Here is a 25,412-nt window from a genome sequence, read left to right on the forward strand (position 1 = left end):
CTGAATCTATTGGTACATATTTTCAAAAACTTTTGAATCTTCTGCCCAATGGAAGAGGGTTAGAGTACAACTAGGGTGAGAGGGGGTCTTTGATTACATTGACTGTCTATACTTACCACTGCCAATGGAGAGAAGGCTGGCTGCTGTGATGGACTGGGCAAAAAGTTGTTGCCATACCATGTTGTGGTGCATCTGGTGTCTCAGCTATTAAAAATTGCTGAGTCATTGTAGATATACTCAACTTCCTTACCCTTCTGAGGCAGTAAAAATGAGAATGCTGTAAGCATGAGTGGACCAAACAGATTGATGATATTTACTCCTCAGACTAGTGAGCTCTTAAATATCTCTGCCTCAGCACCATTGATACAGACAGGGCATGTCCTCTGCATAAGTTTCCTGACGTCAATGACCAGCTCCTTTGTTTTGCTGACAGAGCTTTTAAGCACCATACCACTAAAGACATTTTCTGCACTTTTTAATTGTTGTTTTGCTGATAACTTGTTAGTTGACTTAGAACAGATCCAGAGCAAACATCTTATATTTACAGCTTGAGGAACTGGAGAGTTGGAGCTGAAACAATTGCAAACTGTTGATGGGTCAAAAATCCTTGAAAACCAGCTTAAATCCAGCTGACAGAATTTGAATTCAATTTAAAAAAGAAAATCTAAACAACTTATACACTAAACTTCACCTGACCATGAAATGGCCAGGGTTAGAATGGTTGAAGTAAGAGACTCAATTATTCAAAACAGGATAACTCCTTGCTTAAGTATCCATCACATCATGCACCTTGGGTCTGTTAAAGCAGTCATGATTATAAATTCCTAATTACCATTACTAGTTAAGTTTAGGATTTTCAAAAGACTTTATTAATTCTAAATGGTTTCAATTAAAACAAAAACTGACTACTGCACTCCATACCAGATGGTAAGAGTACAGATACTTTAAAAAGTTGGAGTATTTACATTTCAAAGTTTAATTACAGAAGTTGAAAAATTTTATACAAAATGTACAAAGTGGATAGTCAAGGATTAAGTATGAAATGTAGACTACATTTGACAGATACAAAATAGTGACGAATAGAAAGTAGTTAGAAATGTTGTCATTCAAAATTCAAAAGTCACAGCAGGATTCTCAGCCTGAAATGTAAAAACTTCTTCAGTAGCATCTGGCACAACATTCTGGTCTTCCTCAGTCTAAAAAGAGAGCAAACATTAGTGCTAGATTATCTTGTAAAATAAGAGTCAATTATATTGAAGACAGAAGAAATAGCTTCCAAATAAAGTCATGGTCTGGTAACAGTTCAGAGACAGATTTTAATCAATTCAGGTTATAGCAACAAATCTGCAAAAGGGAATCTTAGGTGATTAAAGTTCTCATTACTGGTTTGTTCAAATTCAATGTTTGTGATTAAGTGCAATTTCACCAGCTGAGTGCAAGGTTTCAGATGCTGAAATAGGGGTGATCCAAGTCAAAAAACAAACCATCACACTAATTTAACTCCATGACTGAAATGGCAACTTCCCAATGAATGGGATGAAATTGGATTCAACTTCAAGTACTTCCACTTACCTCTTCAGAAAAGTATTTTTCTATCAAGTTCAGGGAAGCTTTGTACACCTGCTCATTTTCGTGAGATTGCAGAGCTTCAATTTTATCAAGACCTCCACATTCCTCTATCATGAGAGAGAGCTTATCTGTCTCATTAACTTTTTCTGCAGCCTGTGGAATAAACATGCAATGAAAACCAGGCTTTGGAGTTAAGTATGGGTTGACAGAATTAAGTTAATGCATCAAAGCTTGCAATCTTGCCAGATATAAAATTTAAAACATCACCCCTCCTGCCCTTGTTGCTTAGTTCCATAGGGGAGTACAATTTAGACATGTCAAAATCACCAGCAAGTACTTAAAGCAAGATTTGCACAATATTAGTATGCTGAGACAACAACCATGAGCATTTTGTAATGTTGATTTTCCCCAACTAGTATGTTACAAGATGCCACTTTTTGTAGTCCCTTATTACTGCATACCAGTGTATAGCAGGAGAAAGGTGAGGACTGCAGATGCTGGAGAGGAGATCAGAGCTGAAAATGTGTTGCTGGAAAAGCACAGGTCAGGCAGCATCCAAGGAGGAGAATTGACGTTTGGGCCATGAGCCAGTGTATAGCACTCAAGGTGAAAAGGACAGCTTGTGGACCCCAGTAGTTAGTTAAAATAAAAAATCTTACCAGGAATATATTGGCAATAGCATCTAAAATGACTTGGATAGTCTTGCAGTCTTTGACTGCTAACAGGGCCAATAATGGCTCAATAACTCCAGACTGAACAAGGTAGATAATTTGTTGGATTGTACCACCACTGGTGTAGTTTGTCACAGCCCAGACAGCTTCTTTTTGAGATTTAAAGTCACCCTGTAAATTAAAAGTTAAAGAGTCATACAGGTTGCTTGTAATTAATACAAAAAAGTGTAGCTTGGCAGCAGCTGGAGTCAAATGACATCAGGATCCTTGTTCATTTGAATTGAGTATGAATTTAAGATATTCAGACAGACATTGTCTGTAATGCTCCCATTGTATACATTTCAGTGTAGTACTAAAATAAAAACTAGTTGCAGCACTGAGGATTAACTCAATGACATTACTGAGCTGTAGTGGCAGAAAATGTTTATGCAGCATTTTGTCATGCAAGTGACAGGAGGAGTTGTCATTGCTCAATAGGAGTCTAACAATAGTTCAAGTTGCAATTAGATATTCTTGTGGCAAGGAGAACCTTGTGCAAGCTACATTTCTAATCTAGATCAATGAAGTGATCTTAAAAACTTAGTTCTTAAAACCTTAGTGTACAGTTTACCTGTTTTGTTAAGGATTGGTTGCAAGGTAGAATGATGCTCACAGCATGGGTTCAATTACCATGAAGGCCTCTCCTAATCTTTCCCCTGCCTGAGGAGTGGTGACCCTCAGGTTAAACCATTAAAACGCAGACACATCAGCCCTATGGTTCAGTAGGACTGAAAAATTTTGTGGTCCTAATTGTCCAAGTGGAATTTCTCCTGTAAAAATTTCACTTCTCAATCCTCATGCCAAATTTAAAGATATGCACCCTTAGGATCCCATAGTAAATACAGGGGAAATGATGGATGTTGTCAAATTTAAAGAATACAAGTAGGAAAACTAATTGGTTGCAAGCAAGCTTACTAGGACTATAGGTTGGGTAACAAGTATTTTGAGAAAAATCCTATCATGACATTGCAAAGTTGATCAAAAACTGTTCACATGCTAGAGGTTAGTTTCCAATAAAAAAGTTAACATGACCATTGGAAAGAAACTGCCCAGACACTTTTGGGCTGCTCACCTTCCTAAGCAACTGAATAAGAGGTGGAACCAATCCATTGTCAATAATTGCTTGGATTTGTTCTGGCTTTCCAGCTGTAATATTAGAAATTGTCCAAGCAGCTTCCTTTTGGATATTGCCCTTTGGATGGATAAGTAGAGAACCAAAGTAGCTCAGCACACCAGAGTCAATGACAATTTGTGTCTGATCATCTGTACCAGTCACAATATTGCCCACTGCCCTGAGTCCAGGAGTCTGGAAACAAAATTAGAAAAAACATGCTTCAGCAAGTGAATTCCAGCATTAAATTCTCTTATGTCCACTCACAGTGAAGGAAAATTAAGTTAATTTCTATTAAAAAAAGCAGGATGTCTCTAGTCAGATTCATAAAAGTCTGCAAAAGTTAAAGTGAACTTCAAAAACCTGTATTAACATTACTTAACATGTTTAATAGTTTATGTCAGTTAGTCACACAGCTCAACTTCAAAAAAGCAAAGCAGTGACAGATTCCTTTACTATTGTCATCCAAACTCAGTTTAAACACATGCACTACATGAATTAAGCTAGTTTGACAAGATAGATCATTGAATTAGTACCTAAATGCTTCCTACACAAAAAATTCAGGCCAGTTTAACCTTGGCCGAGGAGAAGGTATTGGAGTCAAAAGGTATGCCACTCAAAAGGCATGGAGTAATCAAGGACAGTGGATTTAAGATAACATTTGCTAGCTTTGACTAATTTGGCTGAATGGAGGTAACAAGGAGGACTTGTGTAGTAGTCATCTGGTCTAAAATGACTTTTAGACAGGGTCTTCTGTAAAATGTTTACATGTCCATGGGATTAAGGGAGTGTATACAAAAATTGGCTCAGTGACAGAAAATAAAGGCTAAAATGTCTTCAATATTTGTAAGGCCACAGGAGTGCATGAGGTGGAGTAAAAGACTGCCACTTGATGGTAGTGATTTGGATTTAGTTGGGGCAACATCAAGATGCTTGCAAATAACGAGTTAGCCACTTGGTTGGCAAGCAAGCTGTAGTCTGCAAGATAGCAATGGACTGGTCAATGAGAAAGAAGTGGTAAATGGAATTAAGCCCAGAAGGGAGTTAAAACAAGGTTCAGGACTGTATAATAAGTGGGACAATAGAAACCAAAGAGCATTTGTAGTGCAGTGGTAGTGCACTTTAAGCCAGGACACGAGTTGAAGTCTCACAAGTAGTGTCATATCAGTAACTAGTTCAACTATAATATCTCGATATTCCAGGGTAACATTCAGATTCTAAAGTAGAGCAAGTTGGTGGTGGTGAAAACTGCACACAATACTTTACTTACCAAAGCATAGAGTAGAGAAGGGAGGTGACAATAGAATGACAATTAGGGTTGGGCCACAGCTAGACACTAATTTTGGTCACCTCATTATAGAAAACAATTCAAGAGTGGGTACAAGGAAATGCTAAGACAATAAAAATTGAGCAGCGAATAGGCTGGGAATATGGTCTAAAACAGTGGAGGCTCAGGGGAAATTTGATTTAGGTGTACAAGGTTTGAGGGGCATGGAAAGAAAAGTCCCATTTACCTTTGTGGGGAAATGACTACAGCAGGCTAAACTGAAGTTTGTAGCTACAAGGAGGAGACAAAAAACTACACTGCTGCAAAAAACATGAGGTAAAAGACAAAAGCCCTGTACTCAGTTTTTAAAAAAGTCTGGACACACTCACTTCAATATATGTAGCCTTTAGGTGTGGGACATGGTACTGTAAAACCAGATTAAGCCAAGTTGTTTGCTACATTTGTCCAGGTAGTGTCTATACTAGAAGTTCTACATTTTCTTAATATGCAGATGAGTGGATGAATTGGTCTTCAGGAGGGCTAACATAGGCAGGATCAAGTGGCCCTCCTTACAATGAAGGATGACATGACAGTTACTGGCATCCAATACTCCCTACAAGGGACTTGAGAATTCTATTCATGTAGACATTAGAAATTCCAAATTTAATACTAATGTCTGTTGCACTGAAGAATCTTTCGCCACCATACATTTGTAGTACAAACAGAGTGAGTCACTAAGTTAGCTATTTAAAATGAGTGTAATAGACCTGTACAGCACAGAAATAGACCCATTGTCCAACTGGTCCTTGCCAACTAGATATGGTAAATCATCTAGCCAGGTGCTCCAGTTTCCTCCCACAGTCCAAAGATGTGCAGGTCAGGTGAATTGGCCATGCTAAATTGCCCATAGTGTTAGATGCATTAGTCAGAAGAAAATGGGTCTGGGTGGGTGACTTGGAGGGTCTATGTGGACTTGTTGGGCCAAAGGGCCTGTTTCCACATTGTAGGGAATCTAATTTAAATTTGCCAGCATTTGGCCCATATCCCTTAAACACTTCTATCCATATACCCATCCAGATGCCATTAAAAAGGCTGCAATTGTACTGCCTCCACCAATGCTTCTGGCAGCTCCGTCCATACACTCACCACCCTCTGCATGAGCAAGTTGCCACTTTAAAATCTTTTCCCATATCTTATGTAGCTCAATAGTATATTCTTGAGATTTGGTCACTTCAAGCTGACTCACCCTGCATTCCCTCAATTTAAATATTATTTGAAATTCAGAGAGTTAAATTTCTAATTAAAAACTTACCACTATTGATAATTCACATGATGCAAGCAACTGCACCAAGCGTGGCACAACTCCAGTACACACCACTACCTCAATGCGGTCATTTGAGCCATCTGTTAGGTAAGAGATAGCCCAGCATGCATCAGCAAGAACTTCTTTGTCGTCATGGTGTAGGAGGCGTACAAGGGCTGGCAGAACCTGTTTCACTGCTTCTAAAGGTGGAGATGGGTTCTTGTTGCGGCAGAGATTTGATAGCGTCCAAGTTACATTTCGCAGATAGCTAGACTAGATATAAAAAAAGGGAGACGAACGTATTAGACAGAACAAAATAACTTTATACTTCAAGCTTGTCCATAATTTAAGTTACTTCAAAATGGAAGTGCTGCAATTTGTCTCGACTGGCAACAGCATTTGAGTATAACTACACTGCAACACCTTTTAAGAACAAATTATGAATAATTTGCATCTTTAATCAAGCAAATAAAAAAAGTGTTATTTTGCACTGAACTATGTAGAGTACTATTCTTACACCAATAATATTACCATCTTATTCTAAGAGAAGCTGCAGTACTTTTATTCTGCTTACCGATAATGCAGCTAATTCAGGAACAGCCAACAATGCAAGTAATGGGTCGAGGGCTCCACATTTGATAACCAAGTCTCTGTAGTGTGATCCATCACCTAGAACAAATAGGCAGCTTGTTTTCCACACAAAATTTTTAAAATGCTGGTCACAAGTATACAAAGCAACTGTGTTGCAGTGTTTTTACATCTTTCAGCAGTTGTCTGTATTGAAGGATGAGTTAATTATCTTTGTTTAAAAAGGAAAAAAAGCTTTCAGGCATATTCCTACAACAGTGATTACTGGAGAGAGTTAGAACCAATGAGGAATTTTCAAAAGCAATAGTGTGATGGATGACAGTTATGAAGGCGGGGGGTAGAGAAAGGAGGAACGAGAAGGGAGGTTCTCAGATACTGTGATAGATGGGTTAATGCAGGAAAGGTAAGGGGGTAGGCACTTAGTGCAAGAGTCTCCTGTGGCTATACCCATTTCAAACAAGTATGCTGTTTTGGAAAATATAGGGGGTGCTGGATTCTCAGGGGAACCTGGCACAAACAGCCAAGTTTCTGGTACTGAGACTGGTTCAATGCGACATGGGGTATGTTGGATTCCAAGCAATCCATTGTGTTAGGGGATTCACTAGATGGGCAGGACTGGCAGCTTAGTGCTATGGTGGAAGGGGGGGAAAGAGGTGAAGGAACTGGCTCAAAAAAAAAAGGGTAGATGACAGAGGGGGAGGGTATTTTTCAGACTGGAGGCCTGTGACCAGTGGAGTGCCACAAGGATTGGTGCTGAGTCCTATACTTTTTCCCCATTTACATGATGGATTTGTAGGTGAGCAAAAAGGTACAGTTAGTAAGTTTGCAGATGACATCAAAATTGGAGCAGTCATGGACAGCAAAGGTTACCTCAGATTACAACAGGATCTTGCCCAGATGGGCCAATGGGCTAAGTATGACAGATGGAGTTTAATTCAGATAAGTGAGGTGCTGCATTTTGGGAAATCAAATCGTAGCAGGACTTAGACACTTAAATGGTAAGGTCCTAGGGAGTGTTGCTGAACAAAGACCTTGGAGTGCAGGTTCATAGCTCCTTGAAAGTAGAGTCATAGGGAGATAGGATAGTGAAGGCAGCATTTGGTATGCTTTCCTTTATTGGTCAGAGTATTGAGAATAGGAGTTGGGAGGTAATGTTGCTGCTGTACAGGACATTGGTTAGGCCATTGTTGGAATATTGTGGGGGTTTAGATTAGAGTGGTGCAGGAAAGGCACAGCAATTCAGGCAGCATCCGGGAATAGTGTGTGCAATTCTGGTCTCCTTCCTATCAGGAAGATGTTGTGAAACTTGAAAGGGTTCAGAAAAGATTGACGTGGATGTTGCCAAGGTTGGAGCATTTGAGCTTTGGGGAGAGGCTAAACAGGCTGGGACTGTTTTCCCTGGAGCAGAGGTTGAGGGGTGACCTTAGAGGTTTACAAAGTCATGAGGGGTATGGCTAGCCCCTATATGGAGGGATATGGGCCAGCTGCTGGCAGGTTGGAATAGATTGGGATATCTTGTTGGCATGGGCAGGTTAGACTAAGTATTTCCATGCTGTACATCTATATGACAACTATACCAACAGCACCCCACCCCCAAAAAAATGTTTTAGGATTCTACAAAGTAGACCGGTTTCCTGTATCAGGAATTATAGATTAGGGGTTTTGGAATCCTATTATGATGCATTTTGGTAAAAAGGGAAAAGCAATGACATGCATGGCACAGTTTTAAAAGAGGTGGAGGTACCTGGGAAATATTGTGCATATATATCTTAGAGTGGGATATATACCAAAATAGTTTGCCAAGATGGGGATTATAATGGAAAGGAGGTACAAGCCAGAGAAGGTATGCTGAATTTTTACTTCTGGTTAGGTCAGAACTATAGAAGTGTATGCAGTTCTGATCAGGATTCTCCAGAGAAGAAATCTGAGGGCACAGTAGATTTAACATTTAAAAAGTTAGTTTCAAAAAAAGTATGTTGAAGAAAAGGAGATTTGATACATGGATACCAGCTGTTCAGAGTTAACTGTTATTCCAGAACTGGGGAAAACCAATTTAAAGGCTTGGGCAAATGGTGCCCATTTTATTTCAATTAGAGTGACAACCATGACTTTACATCAAAAGCTTCAAGTGGCCCAGGATACTTTAACAATCTGGTCAGAAAATTAGTCTAGTCATCAGAAGAGAGTCCAAAGACTTACTCTTCCCCTGTCCCAACCATGGCTGTCCACCATCCACAAGAAGAGGTGGAAGCTTAATTGTGATGGAACATACTGTACTATGAGATTGGTGCAGCTGCACCAGTTTTAAACACCATTTAGGACAAGCAGCCCAAAATTTTAGCACCCTGCTCACCATTAGCAGTGCATCATCCAGAAGATGCACTGAAAAAAAAAGACAAACTAAGGCTCCTTTGACAGTACCTTCCAAATCCTGACTTTTACTAGAGGGGCAGATGTGGGAATACTCAACTTTTAAGTTCCTCCTAAAGCCACACTATCCAGAGTAAGCTCCTTCTTCACTGCTGAGTCAAAACTGCTTTTGACATTAGATGCACCTACAGACCTTTTAGGCAATTCAAGGCAGCAGAGCACCATCACCTTCCCCAGATGATTGAAGGGACAGAATAAGTGCCACCCTAGCCAGTGAAGCTCACATTACAAGTGATTAAAGAGACTATGTCATTCATCCCCAATCTAGTGAAGAAAGTTACTTGCTCCTTGTTGTTGAGGGTATAGTACACAATTCAAATGCTATATTTGGCAGTTAATGAACATTTCCACCATAAAAAAAGTTACCTGCAATATTTCCTAAAGCCCATACTGCTTGTTCACTGATGTGTGGATGTGGTGATGCCAACAGATTGATGAATGCTGGAATTGCACCACCATCAACAACAGCCTTTGTCTGATCAGAAGTTCCAGAAGCTATGTTGGTGAGGGCCCATGCAGCTTCAAACTGGATGGGGCTACAATTAAAGTTCCCAAGGAATCCTACAAATTTGGGGATTAGTCCAGCTTGAATAATTTTATCAATGGGAGGATGTTTCTCCCTAGAGAGTAGCTTCCTGGAAAGAGAAGGAATACTTAAAATATACACTGACAAGAGAACTGCTGAAAATTAAAGTTAGACATGCAAGCTCCAACAGAAACATAAGTGTTTAGAATCAACCTTCTAAATCAAATATTCAAATTTTGATTCCAAAACCCTCAGTATTATGTCAATGTTGACTAGAGTTAAGAGTCACAATCAGGTTCATTTGTAATTAAAGCTTCTGAGTGCTGCTCCTTCAGATGGGTCAGGCCAGATCTAGTAGCTTACTAGAAATGGTCTTCGATCCTGTCCCACTAGCTAACTAATAAAGGAGCAGCAACCCAAAAAACTTTTACTTCTAAGATGAACCTGTTGGACTATAACTTGCTGTTGAGGATTTTAAACTTTGTCCACCCCAATCCAACACCAGCACCTCCATGTATTGGGTTTGCAAAGATAGGAGTGTTTGACAACTGGACCACCATAACCAATTAGGTGGCAAAAGTCCATTTGGTCAACCCTAGGTAAGGAAGCATCTTGCATGGACTCAGTATTATGCACAGTTCTGATCACCACACCATAGGAAGGGTGTGGAAGCGCTGGATGTAGGTTTGCTCACCGAACTGGAAGGTTCATTTCCAGATGTTTTGTCAGCCTATTAGGTAACATCTTCAGTGGGCCTGAGGCAAAGCAATGCTGAGAATTCCTGCTTTCTATATATGCTTGGGTTGGTGAGGTTACTTCCTGTTCTTTTTCCCCCAGGGTGTAGTAGATGGGGTCTAACTATTGACAGAGTCCTGGTTGGAATGCCATGCTTCTAGGTATTCGAGTGTCTGTTTGGCTTGTCCTAGGAATCATCAGCAGTGCTTCACCTGAGGCCCACTGAAGATGCTGTTACCTAGTAGGTGACAAAACATCTGGAAATGAACCTTCCAGCTCAGTGGGGCGAGAGGGCGACCAGGATTGGAATGCATTACTTTTACTGAAGGGGTTGGACAAAGATTTACCATTAGTGCCAGAGGCTGATGGGCAACCTGATAGAAGTACATAAATAAAGGTATAGATAGGGTGCATGGTTAGTCTGAACTAGAGTCAAGGTTTCATTAGATACCAGGTGGACAAAAACAGCCTTCTAAATCAGAATGCAGATGTACCTACTAGATTAAAGGTGTAAACCTTTACCTACTCTTGGGAAAGATGACAGGGCATTGACTGAACTGTCAGTAGGGGAGCACTTTGGGGCCAGTGACCACAATTCTACTAGTTTTAAGATTGATGGAAAAGGATGACTGGATTTAAAAATTAAAATTCTAACATGGAGAAATACTGTCAAAATTAGCCTTAGACAAGAAATTGCTAAAGGTGATTGGGGAGAGGTGTCTGCAGGTAAAAGATGACTAGAAAATGGGAAGCCTTCAAAAAAGTTAGAAGGCAGAGTCTATAGGCTCCTATTAGGATGAAGGGCAAGCCTGGTAAGTGTACAGAATATTGGATGACTGAAAAGTGGTGGTTTTGGCCAAGGAGGAAGCATATGTCAGACAGTAAAGATCAAGTTAATCTTTAGATTAGACAGTAGGAGTATTCTTAAAGGAAAAATCAGAAGGGCAAAGACAAGATCACTTTGGCAACTGGGGTTAAGGAGAATTCAAAATGGATTTTATAAATGAAAAAAAAAGTGGGTAACTCTTGATTACAGCCCCTTAAAGATCAGCAAGGCAGCCTATGTGTGGAACTGCAAGATACTGTCAAGTGTTTACTGTTAAGGATATGGAAGATAGGCAGTGAGGAAATAAATATCTTGAAGAATGTCCATTAGATATGGCAGGACTGGACAGTTTAAAAATATTTGGACAAATCCCTGGGATTGGATCATGTGTACCCTAGAATTCTGGACACTAGGGAAGCAATTGCTGGGCCCCCTTGCTGATATCACTGGCTACAGGTGATGCACCAGAAGACTGGAGGTTGACTCTGGTGGTGCCACTATTAGAAAGGTGGCAAGAAAAAGCCAGGGAACTACAGACGAATGAGCCTGACATTGGTGAGCAAGTTTGAAGGAATCCTGGAGGGACAGGATTTACAAGTATTTGGAAAGACAAAGATAGTCAACATGGCCCTGTGCATGGTAAGTGTTTCAATAACTTTAGTTTAAAGTATAGTGAAGCAGATTGATAAGAGCAGTATGGTGTACATTATCTACAGACTTCATTAGCACATTAGAAAAGGTGCTCATGATAGGCTGGTTAGCAGGTTAGAGATCACATGGAATACAGGGAGAATTGGCTCAAAAAAGGTAGAGGGTTGGTTTCAGATTGGAGGCCAGGAACTAATGGTGTGCCACAAGAACTGGTGCTGGGACCAGTGCTTTATCATTTAAAACAATTTGGATGTGAACATAGTGAGGTATAGTTAGTAAGTTTGCAGGTGACACTGAAATTGAACAGTGTAGATAGTGAAGAGAATTACCACAGGATCTTGATCAGATGGGCCAGTGTGCTGAGGAGTGCTAAATGGATTTTAATTCAGAGAAGTGAGGTGCTACATTTTGCAAAGACAATCAGGACATGACTTATACACTTCATGGTAAGTGTTGCTGAACAGACCTGGGAGCGCAGATTCATAGCTCCTTGAGAATGGAGTGAAACACAGGATAGCAAAGGTGGTGTTTGATAAGTTTGCCTTTATTGGTCAGTGAATTCAGTGTGGGAGTTAGGAAGTGATGTGGCTGTACAGGACATTGGTTAGGCCACTTTTGGAATATTATGCAAACTCTGGTCTCTCTCCTATAAGAATAATGCTGTGACGTTTGAGGGGATTCAAAAAAGAATCAAGGATGTTGCCAGGGTTGGAGGGTTTGAGCTAAAGAGAGGCTGAGTGACTTTTTTTTTTAAAAAACTGAGTTTTTTCTTGGGCAAGGCAGTCCAAAACTAGAGGGCATATTTTAAAAAGGAGAGAGGGGCAAATTTTAAAAACCCAAGGAGCAACTTTTTCAGAGGGTGGTGAATGATTTGACAGAGGAAGTGGAGGAGTTTAATATAAATTACATTTAATGTAACTGGATGATTGATCAGAAAAGATAGGAATATGTGCCAAATGGGACTAGACAAGTTTAGGATCTCTGGTCCAACTCAAGCATGCTGACAAAAGGGTCTGGTTTTAATGCTCTGCCTCAGACTCCTAATGGATCCCAAGCATTGGTTGGCATCAGGACAGATCAACTATTTGACTTCTGAAATAGTATTAAGTAGTGTGGCTCCTGAGAATTAGCAACCATTTTGACACAAACTGGTCTTTCAGTACAAAGCTAGAACTGCTGACATGCTTATTCAAGTGCATTAAGTGTTTTATAAACATAACCTTGCAACTAGAGAAGCACTGTTTTCCCCAAACCTCACTAGTTCAGCATGATACAACTCATGGGATCAATCTCCCCGATTTGATGCTAATCTTGCAGAACCTGGTGCAAAGTGTTTGCTATTCCTCAAGCCCAGCTTGATAAAAAAACATCTGGGACCACAACCTGGGCAGCAGTGGTTAGCACTGCTGCCTCAGCAGCAGAGACGCAGGTTCAATTCACACCTCAGGCAATTCTGGAGTTTGCACATTCTCAGTGTCTGTGCGGGTTTCCTCCGGGTGCTCTGGAGGTTAGGTGAATTGGCCATGCTAAATTGCCCATATTTATGTGAAGGGGTAAATGTAGGGGAATGGATGTGGATGGATTGCACTTCAGCATTAAGTAATCTAATTTTAATCTAAGTAATCTAAAAACCTGTGCTGACCAGTGATATCACCAAACCCATGACTTTGTGACTAGTGGTCTGCCCCTGCTTAAGATACTATATAAACTAACATCTTGTATTACTTTGGACAAGATCTTTCCCACAGATGAAATCTTCCCCATGGCTATGTAATGGAGTCTGTTAATGCTCAAGGTCTGACTCCAACAGGTAGTTTCATTGGTTTGCTGCTGATTCAGCCATTTTGTGCCCAATGAAAATCATTCCCTTAATTGGCAGTTTTCTTCAACAGCAAGACATCAAATTAAAATCTTGTTTCATAACAGCATTTATTAAAACACCTCAAATATAGTAACAAATTAGAGTGTCATTTTTGCTATTAGTATTAAGATTGGAGACACAATATGGCCTGGTTCCTTTAAATATATATCCAAGTCTTACAAGTGCTTGAATTAGTACTTTTATGTTTATTTCAGAATAAATTCAAGTGTCAGAAATGATATCAACTGTCAAATTTAGATTAGACATTTCCACATCACATTCTAAAGTGATATCTAATTGCTGTCACACCATAAGTTGAGAAACTGGGCACCAGACTGAATTACTTTTAAAGATTCTAGTATTTTAAAGACCGAAATGTTTATCTAGAGTGAAAGACACCCATTCTTACCTAGCAGCCTGTGTTGCTTGGAGTTGAGTTTCCAAATAATTGCTCTGGATACCTTGGATTATTTCATCCAAACTCATAGGCACCTGATTTTAATAAAAAAAGTTTAGTGAAAAGTTATTAATCTAAAGTTAGGATTCTTTTATTACATTACATTACATTACCTGGATATTGTTCTTCTCTTGAAGTGGAGATACGTTTTCATCAGGGAAACTATTCACGTTCCTCCTTTTAAATAGGTGATCATCTTTTTTAGCCTTCCGCAGCTCAACGTTGGTTTCGATTCTCCTGCGTCTCAACTCCTTTTGAATAAAAAGAGAGCAGAACCAATTAGGCCATTTGCTGATGGAGATCATTAAACAGTTATAACTTAAAAATAAGACAACTCACATTAGCGTCTTTACCCTTGTTCTTAAACTTGGTTAGGCGGCTGAAGGCATTCTCGTTGACAGTAGTTGACATATTTCAACTTCAAGTAACTTGGCAAAGACTCTACGAAACAAAGTTAATCAATCATAAAAAGCGTGCTTCAACTGGCGGGGCAGATTTTTAGATATTTCAGAAAAATACTTTGCAATGTAGATCAGTTAATAATTCTGTTAAAGAGAAAAACATCTCACCCAGATTAACAAGTTCCAGCATTTAGATAGATTATTTGTTTTATCTAAACAAAGTTTTATAGCAAAAAACGGAACAGGTCTTACATGCGGATGTTGAGACAAAGATTTAAGGGGAAAGTTTCAACTAAACTATTGGCGTTAGAATTGTAATTAATCAGAAAAAAATACTGCTAAATGAGAACAAGTTTAAATAATATTAACACTTACAAAATGCTTGCAACTGAACTATTAAACCAACCGATATATAACCTCGTGTCGGTAACACTAAAACCAACAGAAGTACAAGCTGAGCAGCCGCTCCATCTATTTAAACTTGCCAGGTTGCCCGGCTCCCATTGGTTCATTCGATTCAAAGCAATTTTTCAATTGGCTGATTTGAAAGAAGCTGAGGATGCGGTTGGATGTATTTCCATACCAACCGCATAGCCAATCAAGTCAAGGATATTAAAAATACTACTCCATGGACAGCGCCATCTGAGGCGCGGTCTTTTGTTGTTTTGCGTGTTCAAGGGATTTGAAATATCACTTCCCTTTTTTCTTCCTGTTTTTCCACGTGGTGTAAAAAAACCGCTGGTTTAGGAATAAAAATTATTGGAAACACTTCCGAAGTCATGATTTTGCCCACATATTGTAACATCTTCTGAAAACTTCAAGTCTTGGGTGGTTGACCGTCCGGTAATTCGTACCGGATAACATAGTCTTATGTCCTGTGCCTTAGTACGTTTACAGCAAAGAAGGGGTCTGTTTTTGGTTCTTCCCCACCACCCACTGGCAGAGGCAAATTCGTACTATGTGATTAAAGTTGAACTTGATTTCATATTTTTGTCCCACAATCAACCCCAACCAACAAACCAAAACTTCCCGAGAGACCAGTTCCTGCAATGGAGTGAAGGTAATAAGAATTCTGGAGGCATGGGGTGGGGAGATTGCTGCTTTATGCCTGAGAGGTGTGGGAGTACATCGCAAACGGTTACCTCAAGTGTAGGACAGTGCAAAACAGTTATTCAGTCGTAGAGTCGTACAGACATGGAAACAGACCATTCGGTCCAACTCGTTCATGCAGACAGTGTTTCCCAAACTAAACTAGTCCCATTTGCCTGCATTTGTCCCATATCCCTTTAATCCTTTCCTATTCATGTCCAAATGTCTTTTAAATGTTATAACTGTACCTGCAACACCATTTCCTCCCAAAATCCATTCCACATAGGAAGCACCCATGAAAAGGTTGTTTCTCTGGTCCCTTTTAAATATTTTTCCTATCACTTAAAATATGCTCCCTGGTTTTGAAATCCCCCACCCTAGGGAAAAGACCTTTGCTATTCACCTTATCTAGGCCCCTCATGATTTTATAAACCTCAAGATTGATTGATTGTTGTCACATGTATTGAAGTATAGTGAAAAGTGCTGTTTTCCATGCTATACAAGCAGATTGTGCAGGTCACCCCTCAAGGTCCTACACTGCAGTGAAAAAAAGTCCCAGTCTATCCAGCTTCACCTTATAACTCAAACCCTTCAGTCCTGGCAACATTCTGATAAATCTTTTCTGAATCCTCTCCAATTTGTTAATATCCTTCCCATAGAAGGGCAACCAGAACTGTAATCAGTAGGTGAAGGGGTAAATGTAGGGGAATGGGTCTGGGTGGGTTGCGCTTCGGCAGGTAGGTGTGGACTTGTTGGGCTGAAGGGCCTGTTTCCACACTGTAAGTAATCTACTCCTAAAGTGGCCTCAGCACCTTGCACTGCCTGTACACTCATGACTGTGTGGCCAAATTTTGTCCTAACTCCACCTACAAGTTCACTGATGACACCACTGTTTTAAGTCAGATTTCAAACAATGACAAGACAGAATACAGGAAAGAGGTAGAGTACCTGGTGGCATGGTGTAAAGATAACAATCTCTCCCTCAGCATTAGCAAATTGAAAGATCTGGTAATTGACTTAAGGAGGCAAGGTAGAGGGCACACTCCTATCTACATCAATGGAGCTGAGGTGGAGATGGTTGAGAGTGCCAAGTTTCTAGGACTGACAATCACTAACAATCTGTCCTGATTCATCCACGTTGATTTGACAGTCAAGAAAGCACAACAATGCCTCTTCTTCCTCAGGCGGCTAAGGAAATTTGGCATGTCTGTAGAGATTCTTACCAATTTTCATAGATGCACCATAGAAATCAGTCTATCCAGATGTATCATGGCTTGTTATAGCAACTATTCATCCTAGGACCGAAAGAAACTATAGAGTTGTGAACACAGCCCAGTTCATCATGCAAGCCAACTTTCCATTCATTCATTCATCAATACTTCTTGCTGCCTTGGAAAGGCAGCCAACATAATCAAAGACCCTTCCCACCGTGGTTATAATCTCTTCCAATCTCTTCCATCGCTCAGAAGATACAAAAGCTTAAACACATGAACCTACAGATTCAAGAACAGCTTCTTCCCCTCTGTTAAAATGTAAAATTTAATGTTGATACAGATTCAAGAACAGCTTCTTCCCCACTGTTAAAATGTAAAATTTAATGTTGATCTTGCTCTTTGTGCACCTCCTCTGCAATATAACATTGTATTCCTTGCTCTGTTCTATTATCCTTATGCACTTTATATTGTATGATCTACCTGTACTATGCACAAAACAAAAGCTTTTCACTGTACCTAGTACATGTGACAGTAATAAATCAAATCAAATCATCAACACCCTGTACAAATGTCTTAACTCCTATACTCAATGGTCTGAACAATGAAGGCAAATGTGCTAAACACCTTCTTAACCATCCTGTTTACCTGTGACACAAATTTCAAAGAACTATGTACTTGAACCCCAAGTCTCTCTGTTTGACAACACCACCCAGGGCCAAACTATTAACTGTATAAGTCCTGCCCTTGTTTGTTTTACCAAAATGCAATGCCTTGTGGTTCTCCGAATTAAATTCCATCTGCCACCCCTCAGCCCGTTGGCCCAATTGATCAAGAACCTTTGTAATCTGAGATAATTTTCTTCACTGTTGACTATATCACCAATTTTTGTATCATCTGCAAACCTACTAAGCATGCCTCCTAAATTCTCGCCCAAATTGTTTATATGAATGAGAAACAAAAGATTCTAGATTTAGATTTAGGTTTTATTGTCACATGCGCTGAAGTACGGGTACAAGAGTACAGTGAAAAGTGTACAATGTTGCCACACATGTTGCCATCTTGGGTACAAAGTGCCTAGGTACAAAATCTTACTTACGTAAGTAGAAAATTTAAGAAATAAGTTAAGAAATTCCGTAATACAGTCTACTTAGCATAAAAGTAGAAAAATAAAAAATAATGTAAAATGGCAAACAGTACGGTCCTTTCTTAAGCTATGGACATGCAGAAGCTCCAAGAGGGCTCCCTCTCCCCCATGATGGCATGCTTTTACAGCACTGGTCTCAGATCCACCTGGGCACGTCAGGCTTCACCACCGCTCACAAGGCCTTTGCCCCAGCTGCTGCCATGTTCCACCACTGCTGCTGCCTCCACAGCCTCCAAAAGGTAAGTAAGGAAGAGTAAAAGCTAAAAATAAAACTGAGAAAAGAAGATAAAAAGGTAAAAGGGAAAGCAGGCAGAATAGATGAGAACCGTGCTCAAGAGCCCAGACAGTGCTTAATCCACCTTCGGAATAGTTTTGAACAGAACCATCCCTAATCTTGAACAGAACTATCCCAGATCTTGAACAGAATCGTCCATCTATCCCAGTCCTTGCCTCTCCAAATGCATGTAAATTTTATCTCTCAGAATCCCCTTTAACAACTTACCACCACTGACTCACTGATCTTTAGTTCCTAGACTTCTCCTTACAGCCTTTCTTAGATAAAAGCACAACATTAGCCGCCCTCCAGTCCTCTGGCACCTCGTCCTCTGGCACCTCATCCTTGGCTGCAGATGATAAAAATATATCTGCTAGGGGCAGAGATATTTCTTTCCTAATTTCCCACAATGTCCTGGGATATACCTAATCGGGTTCTGGAGATTTAATCCATCTTTAAGTGTTTAAGACCTCCAACAGTTCCTGTTCTGTAATATACAGTGCTTTAAAGTCATCAATATTTGTTTCCCAAGCCTCCATGCCTTTCTCCACAGTAAAATCGGACATAAAATATTCATTTAGTATCTCTCCTATCTCCTGTGGTTCCACACATAGATGACCTCATTGATCTTTAAGGGGTGCTATCTTTCCCAAATTGCTCTTTCGCTCTTAACATACTTGTAGAATGTGTTTGGATTAACCTTAATCTTATTTGCTAAAACTTTCTCATATCCCCTTTTTGCCCTCTTGATTTCTCTCTCAAGAATATCCTTACACCTCTTCTACTCTTCAAGAGATGCACTAGATCCCATTTGTCTATATCCAATATATGACCCCTTCTTATTCTTGACCAGAGCCTCAATATCTCTATTCGTCCATTGTTCTCTACACTTACCAGCCTTACCCATTACTCTAACAGGAACATAATGCCTCTGAACGCTCATTATCTCTCTTTTGAAAGCCTCCCATTTGCCTGTCATCCCTTTATTTGCAAACAGCCCACTCCCATCAACTTTTGAAAGTTCCTGTCTCATATCATCAAAATTTGCCTTATTCTTTAACTTTTACACAAGGCCTATCCTTTTCAATAACTATTTTAAAACTAATAGAATTATGATTACTGGCCACAAAGTGCTCAACCAGTAACACATCAGACACTTTCCCAGCCTTATTTCCTAAGAGAAGGACAAGTTTTGCACTTTTTCCAGTAGATACATCAATGTATTTATAAAGAAAGTTTTCTTGAACGCATTTAACAAACTCCTCACCATGCAAGCTCTTAACACTATGGCAATCCCAGTCTATCACGACATTTGAGTTGTATAAGACACCTGAAAAGGTTAATTGACATTACCAGGACATAAAGGACTGTTGGATTGCGTGTAGCGTAATTGTAGTGTTTAAATCCTACCTACTCCAGAAGTGTATAATAAATCACATTTGAACAGGTTAATTAAAATATCTAGAAAGGATTGAGATTGAGCCTATCTTCAGAATATTTTGAGTTGGCATCCATCCCCAATTAGTGTCAGTCACTTTGACTAATACCTATAAATAGCATAGTTAGCAGGGGAATTGACCCTAAATCTCCGAGATCATTCTAATGGATACAACCACAAGATGGTACAGCAATGTGGATTTCAAATAGACAGTGCCATCCTGAAGAAATCTTGAGGAGCTTTACAAAAGCAATGGAAAAAAGAAGGAAAATCTTGCAGTCTGAAAACTGAATGTATTTTTAAATATTCAAGTGTCTGTCAGCTTTTGCGAAAAAAGCACCCTGCAGTCAAAAATAATTGTGAAATAATTACCTGTACTAAGCCTGCCTCTAGAAGCCCAAAACAGCTAGAAATAGTGAGAAATATTGAAAATGCTTCTGTCGACCACAAAGAGATTCACTACAATTACTTGGGGAAAATGTGAATCATAAACCTGGGATCCAAGAGTAGATTTCGGATATTCAATATGAATTTAGTTCCTTAGAGAAAGAGTGAAAATGTTCATATGTAAAGGAAAATTCTAGGCTGAGCAGCTGAACCAATGTTGTTATATTCATTTAAAATTATGAGGAAAAGCTATTAAATATATCTTTGCAAAAGGGCTCTCATAAAAATAAAACTTAAAATGGCAGCACAATTTGACTACTTGGCGCGAAAAAAACAAAGAAAGAAGAGTTTATTAAAAATCAAAACTGAAAGAATTATGACTGCTGCAATCAGAAACAAAAACAAAAATTGCTGGAAAAGCTCAGCAGATCTGGCAGCATCTGTGCAGAGAAATCAAAGTTAATGTTTTGGATCCGGTGACCCTTTCTCAGAAGCTCTGAGGAAGGGTCACTGGACCTAAAACATTAACTTTGATTTCTCAGCACAGATGCTGCCAGACCTGCTGAGTTTTTCTAGCAACTTATGTTTTTGTTATTAAAAATCAATTTAAGTTTGTGGTCTATTACTCAATATCTGAAAATTGCTTTCTAATGTAGTCAGAACTATCTATAGCTCTAAGTTTGATTTATATTTCTATGTTGTATACATTAAGAAGGGAAGGACATAGTTTAATTTTTAAGTGGAACCTCAAGTAGATAGGATTGTGAAGAAGGCATTCAGTGTGCTTTCCTTTGTTTGTCACAGCATTGAGTATAGTAGTTGGGAGGTCATGTTGCGGCTGTACAGTACATTGGTTAGGCCACTTTTGGAATATTGTGTCTAATTATGGTCTCCCTCCAATAGGAAAGATGTTGTGAAACTTGAGACATTTCAGAAAAGATTTTCAAGGATGTTGCCAGGGTTGGAGGGTTGAGCTATAGGAAGAGGTTGAATAGGCTCGGGCTGTTTTCCCTGGAGTGTCAGAGGCTGAGAGGTTACCTTATAGAGGTTTATAAAATCATGTGAGGCATGGATAGGGTAAATAGACAATATCTTTTCTTGGGCTGGGGGAGTCCAGAATTAGAGGGCATAAGTTTAGGGTGAGGGGGAAAGACTTAAAAGGGACATAGGAGGCAACGTTTTAATGCAAAGGGTGGGGCATGTGTGGAACGAGCTGCCAGAGGAAGTGGTGGAGGCTGGTACAATTACAATATTTAAAAGGCATCTGGATGGGTAGATGGTTAGGAAGGGTTTAGAGGGATATGGACCAAATTCTGGCAAATGGGACTAGATTAATTTAGGATATCTGGTTGACATGGATGATTTGGATGAGTTAAAGAAAAGAAGCCATGGGGTGAATAGTACAAGGGTTGAAGAGAGGAAAGAAATGAGGATGTTGCCTACACAATTTTCCATACTTTTGGGATACAGGGACAGAAATAGCTTTCCTTTGGAAAGAGAAATCTATCCAGAAACGATGTTTGAGTATACATGTTTCTTTTAAATGGAAGTAGGACATTTATAGTGAAAACATCTGCAAGAGCAGCAGTAGTTTAACTCCAGAATAGTCAGAGCAGAATAAAGAAAATCCTGACTGTTTCAGTGTCAGTAAGAGATACTTCAAAGCAGAAGGCTATGAAAGAGGAGTTTAAAGAATCTACTGTAACAAATAAATTAGCTGTTTTAGCAGCTGGTTTAAGGGACTCATGAAGGGACTTTAAGTAAAGAATGCTAAGATTTGCTGGAAAGAAATCAAGTGCAGTGCACCAACTGAAGAAAGAAATTTTAGGTGGAAATATGGTGACCCTTCACTGGGGTTTAAGTTTCTGGGTGGTTGGTGTTGAGGGCAAGAGTACTGAATCTTTATATCTGACATTTGTAATAAGACCATTCCAACTTGTTGTAATATGACATAGTTTGTGCTGAATCTCACATCTTTTTGGCTAATTCTAAGTTGGGTTGAGTTTTTTGGTGTCTTTCACTTTCCTATCTCTTTTGTCTTATCTTACCAAATGTACCACAATAATTTGGAGATAGGGAGGACTGCAGATGCTGGAAAGTCAGAGTTGAAAAAGTGTGGAGCTGGAAAAAGCAGGTCAGGCAGTATCTGAGGAGCATGGAAGTTGACATTTCAGGTCAGAACCTTTCATCAGGACACAATAATTACTTATCACACCCCTATGGATTCTCTCATGTCTGATTCTGGCCCCATCTTACAACACACTCTTCCCAGAACAACTCACCACTCAGTAGATATCCACTGAAAAAACAGTATTATTTGTGCTTGTGCCATCTTTGAAAGGCCACAGTGGTCCTGAACTAGCATTGGCAATCAGGCATTGCTCCTCCTTGGCAAAATCATGGGAGATCAGCTGCAAAGCCACACTGCCCATGGCACATAACTAATGGAGCTGACATTTCTCACACGTACACCTCCAATTTCTCAACCCCATCACTGTTGAACAGTACACTACATACATTTTACTGTGCAGCTAAAAATATTCTTAAAGATGCAATAACAGTGCAACACTGCTTTCTAAGTTTAAAACAATATGAATATCCCAGAGAAGATTACAAAACTGTACAAATTGTCCATATTGTTAAAAGGTGCGAACAGCCTATTAGAAATAAGGGAAAAGTGGTAAGAATTAACTGTCCTTTCCTTCACCTTGGGAGAAAATAAAAATATTGTTTTTCAGTTCAGAGTATTTCAACAATCTTTAAACATTCAAAAATTGTTTTTTCAAAATTAGTAGGACAATTTTGAAATATTTAAAATCCTTTCAACTTTAATGAATGGAAATTGACTAAAATTTCTGCAAAAGAAAATATAAAGATACAAATAAAATAATTTTGAAGCAACAAAGCTTAATCACAAAACCTTGCAAACAATTCAGCTTCATTATCAGTTAATTAAAGAAAATAGTTTTATTTTTCAAATATGTTTTAAAACACGAACATGAAGGGCTGAAAAGCTCTTACAATGCTGTAATACTTTATAAATACACTTGTATATAAAGTTGACAATGATCAAAAAAATTCAAATAGCTAACTGGGTCTGCTTTATCCTTTTATTTTTATTCCAAAGTGCTTTTACACACAACTGAGCAACTTTCCCATCACCAAAATCACCAATATATTTTTCCTTTCCATTTTCTCTTTTAATCTGTTGGGTCTGCTTTATAAAGGGCTCAAGTGTTGACTTCCAGCTCGGAAGTCCTGTTACCAAAGGAACTCATACTCAACAAGCTCCACAGGGAGATTTGTTAGTGATTCCCCATGGGCCTTGTAGGGGTTATCACTGTGTATAAAGTTCTGAGGGACATAGAAATGGTAGATAGGGAGAACTATTTCCCTTGAGCAGAGGGGTCAATAAATGGGGGACAGTTTTAAGGAGCAGGAAGTTTAGAGGGTGACTTGAGTAACATTTTTTTAGTGCAGAGGATTGTGCATATCTGGAACTCACTGCCTAAAAGGGTGGAAGTGATGGGAAGGAACCCTCAAGACAGTTAAGAACTGTTTAGTTGACCATTAGTAGCATACAAGACTACTGGCCATTTGCTGGAAAATAGGATTAGAATAGATGTTTGATGACCAGCACAGACAGGATAGGCTGAAGGGCTCTTTCTCTGTTCTAAAAGCTCTGCTCTAGAGAAGAGTAGCCTTTGTCATTTCTACTGTATACAAGTGATGCAGTAAAAACAAGACAGCGTTCCTCCAGTATTGAGGGTGCTACATTGACAGCACAAACAATTGCAGTCATGATTTGGAGACGTCGGTGTTAGACTGAAGTGTGCAAAATTAAAAATCACACAACACCATGTTCTAGTGCAACAGGTTTATTAGAAAGCACTAGCTTCCGGATATACACTAGCAATCTGAGTTTTTTTCAATATATAATTTCAGTTACATCACACTGTAAATTTTTGCTATATTCTATGTCTTACAATCTTATTCTCCACAATCACCTAATGAAGGAGCAGCGCTTCGAAAGCTAGTGCTTCCAACTAAACCTGTTGGACTATAACCTGGTGTTGTGTGATTTTTAATTTACACAATCATACACAGCATAAAGTGCATAAGAAGTGCAAAACATGAAAGTTACAGTGTAACAATAGAATGATGAATAATAGACATTTTTTTCTGGCAGCAATATGAAAGAATTTCAGATGGGAAAGAGTCCAATTATACTGTGTTAAGGAGCCTGATGGCTTGGGGAAAGAAACTGTTGCACAGTCTGGCCATGAGAGACCGAATGCTGCAGTATCTTCTACCAGATGGTAGGACGGAGAAACGTTTGAGTGAGGTGTCTTCCACAATGCTCTTAGCCTTTTGGATGTAGCATGTGAAGTAAATGTCTGTAATGGAGGGAAGAGAGACCCCGATGATCTTATCAGCTGTCCTCACTATCAGTCTTACGATCTGAGATGGTGCAATTATCGAACCAGGCAGTGATGCAGTAGCACAGGGTACTCTCACTGAACCCTCTGTAGAATGTGATGAGGATGGGGGTTGGGAGGTGGGCTTTCCTCAGCCCGCGCAGAAAGTAGAGATGCTGCTGGGCTTTCTTGACTATGGAGCTGGTGTTGAGGATCCAGATGAGATTCTCTGCCAGCTGTATGCCAAGAAATCTGGTGCTCTTCACTGGGAAGCTGTCGATGTCCAATGGAAAGTGGTCACTCTGTGCCCTGTTGAAGTCAACAACATCTCTTTTGTCTTGACCACATTCAGACCAGTCCATTAGCTGCTGCATCTCCTCTCCGTTATGCTGACTCGTCCCACCTGCTGATGAGGTCACTCATTCACTGCCAACTTAAGACGGTTAGCAAAATAAAATGACAAGAGGAAAAATGTTTTCACACAGCAAATGGTTAAGATCTGCAATATACTGCCTGAATGTGTTGTGAACGCATATTGAGTAATTCAAAGATCATTGGATACATTGAAAACTGTGCAAGGCTGCCAGTTAAAGGGAGTGAAGTGGGACTAGGCAAGTGCAGACAGCATGGATGCAATGATTTAATGGCCTTCTTCATCATAGTCATAGAGATCTACAACACAATATATGCAAGTCTAAAACAATCACCTAACTATTCTAATCCCAAACATTGCATGATCCTTTATGCTGTCTCTCCTTATTTTGTGTATCTTCTGTCCTATAAACTCTGTAAATTGCATTTACTCTCCTGTTCAAGCGATGGATGTACAGTGTCAGCATATTAGCTGTTTGTGTTTATCCTGTAAACAAGTTGAATATATGTTTTGACCATCTGCGCTGCTCAATAAATATTCTCTGTCATCCCCATGATCACATTTAATTTTATACATGAAGTTATCAATATTAAGTATGCCACGTGTATATGTCACACTATCGGCCGCTCTTTACTGTGAT

The 25,412-nt window shown here is 39.5% G+C and overlaps 1 protein-coding gene across 2 annotated transcripts; it reads right to left on the bottom strand.

Moving 5' to 3' along the window:
- Positions 1 to 846: 846 nt before the first annotated feature.
- On the bottom strand, positions 847 to 14,924 carry kpna2 (karyopherin alpha 2 (RAG cohort 1, importin alpha 1)). 2 transcript variants are annotated; one of them, XM_072558842.1, is made up of 11 exons: positions 14,811 to 14,924; positions 14,374 to 14,475; positions 14,148 to 14,285; positions 13,987 to 14,069; positions 9,345 to 9,613; positions 6,535 to 6,629; positions 5,970 to 6,233; positions 3,352 to 3,585; positions 2,229 to 2,411; positions 1,573 to 1,722; positions 847 to 1,196 (listed from the first exon to the last, which is right to left on the bottom strand). In XM_072558842.1, the coding sequence occupies exons 2-11, from the start codon at positions 14,443 to 14,445 to the stop codon at positions 1,107 to 1,109; spliced, it is 1,578 nt and encodes a 525-aa protein (XP_072414943.1). In that variant the 5' UTR covers positions 14,446 to 14,475; positions 14,811 to 14,924; the 3' UTR covers positions 847 to 1,106. The 2 variants fall into 2 exon arrangements, with proteins under 2 accessions (XP_072414943.1, XP_072414944.1); XM_072558843.1 differs by lacking the exon at positions 14,811 to 14,924 and adding an exon at positions 14,604 to 14,750.
- Between the last annotated feature and the right edge of the window lie 10,488 nt (positions 14,925 to 25,412).

This window comes from Chiloscyllium punctatum, chromosome 39 (assembly GCF_047496795.1).
Source record: "Chiloscyllium punctatum isolate Juve2018m chromosome 39, sChiPun1.3, whole genome shotgun sequence".
NCBI classification, from domain to species: domain Eukaryota; kingdom Metazoa; phylum Chordata; class Chondrichthyes; order Orectolobiformes; family Hemiscylliidae; genus Chiloscyllium; species Chiloscyllium punctatum.

Excerpts from the sequence above, each read along its gene's own strand:
- kpna2 (XM_072558842.1), bottom strand. The coding sequence starts at position 14,445 with ATGTCAACTACTGTCAACGAGAATGCCTTCAGCCGCCTAACCAAGTTT. Across the intron at positions 14,286-14,373 it reads ACAAGGGTAAAGACGCTAAT|GAGTTGAGACGCAGGAGAAT; the intron begins GTGAGTTGTCTT and ends TTTATTCAAAAG. Across the intron at positions 3,586-5,969 it reads CATGTGAATTATCAATAGTG|ACTCCTGGACTCAGGGCAGT; the intron begins GTAAGTTTTTAA and ends TTTTGTTTCCAG.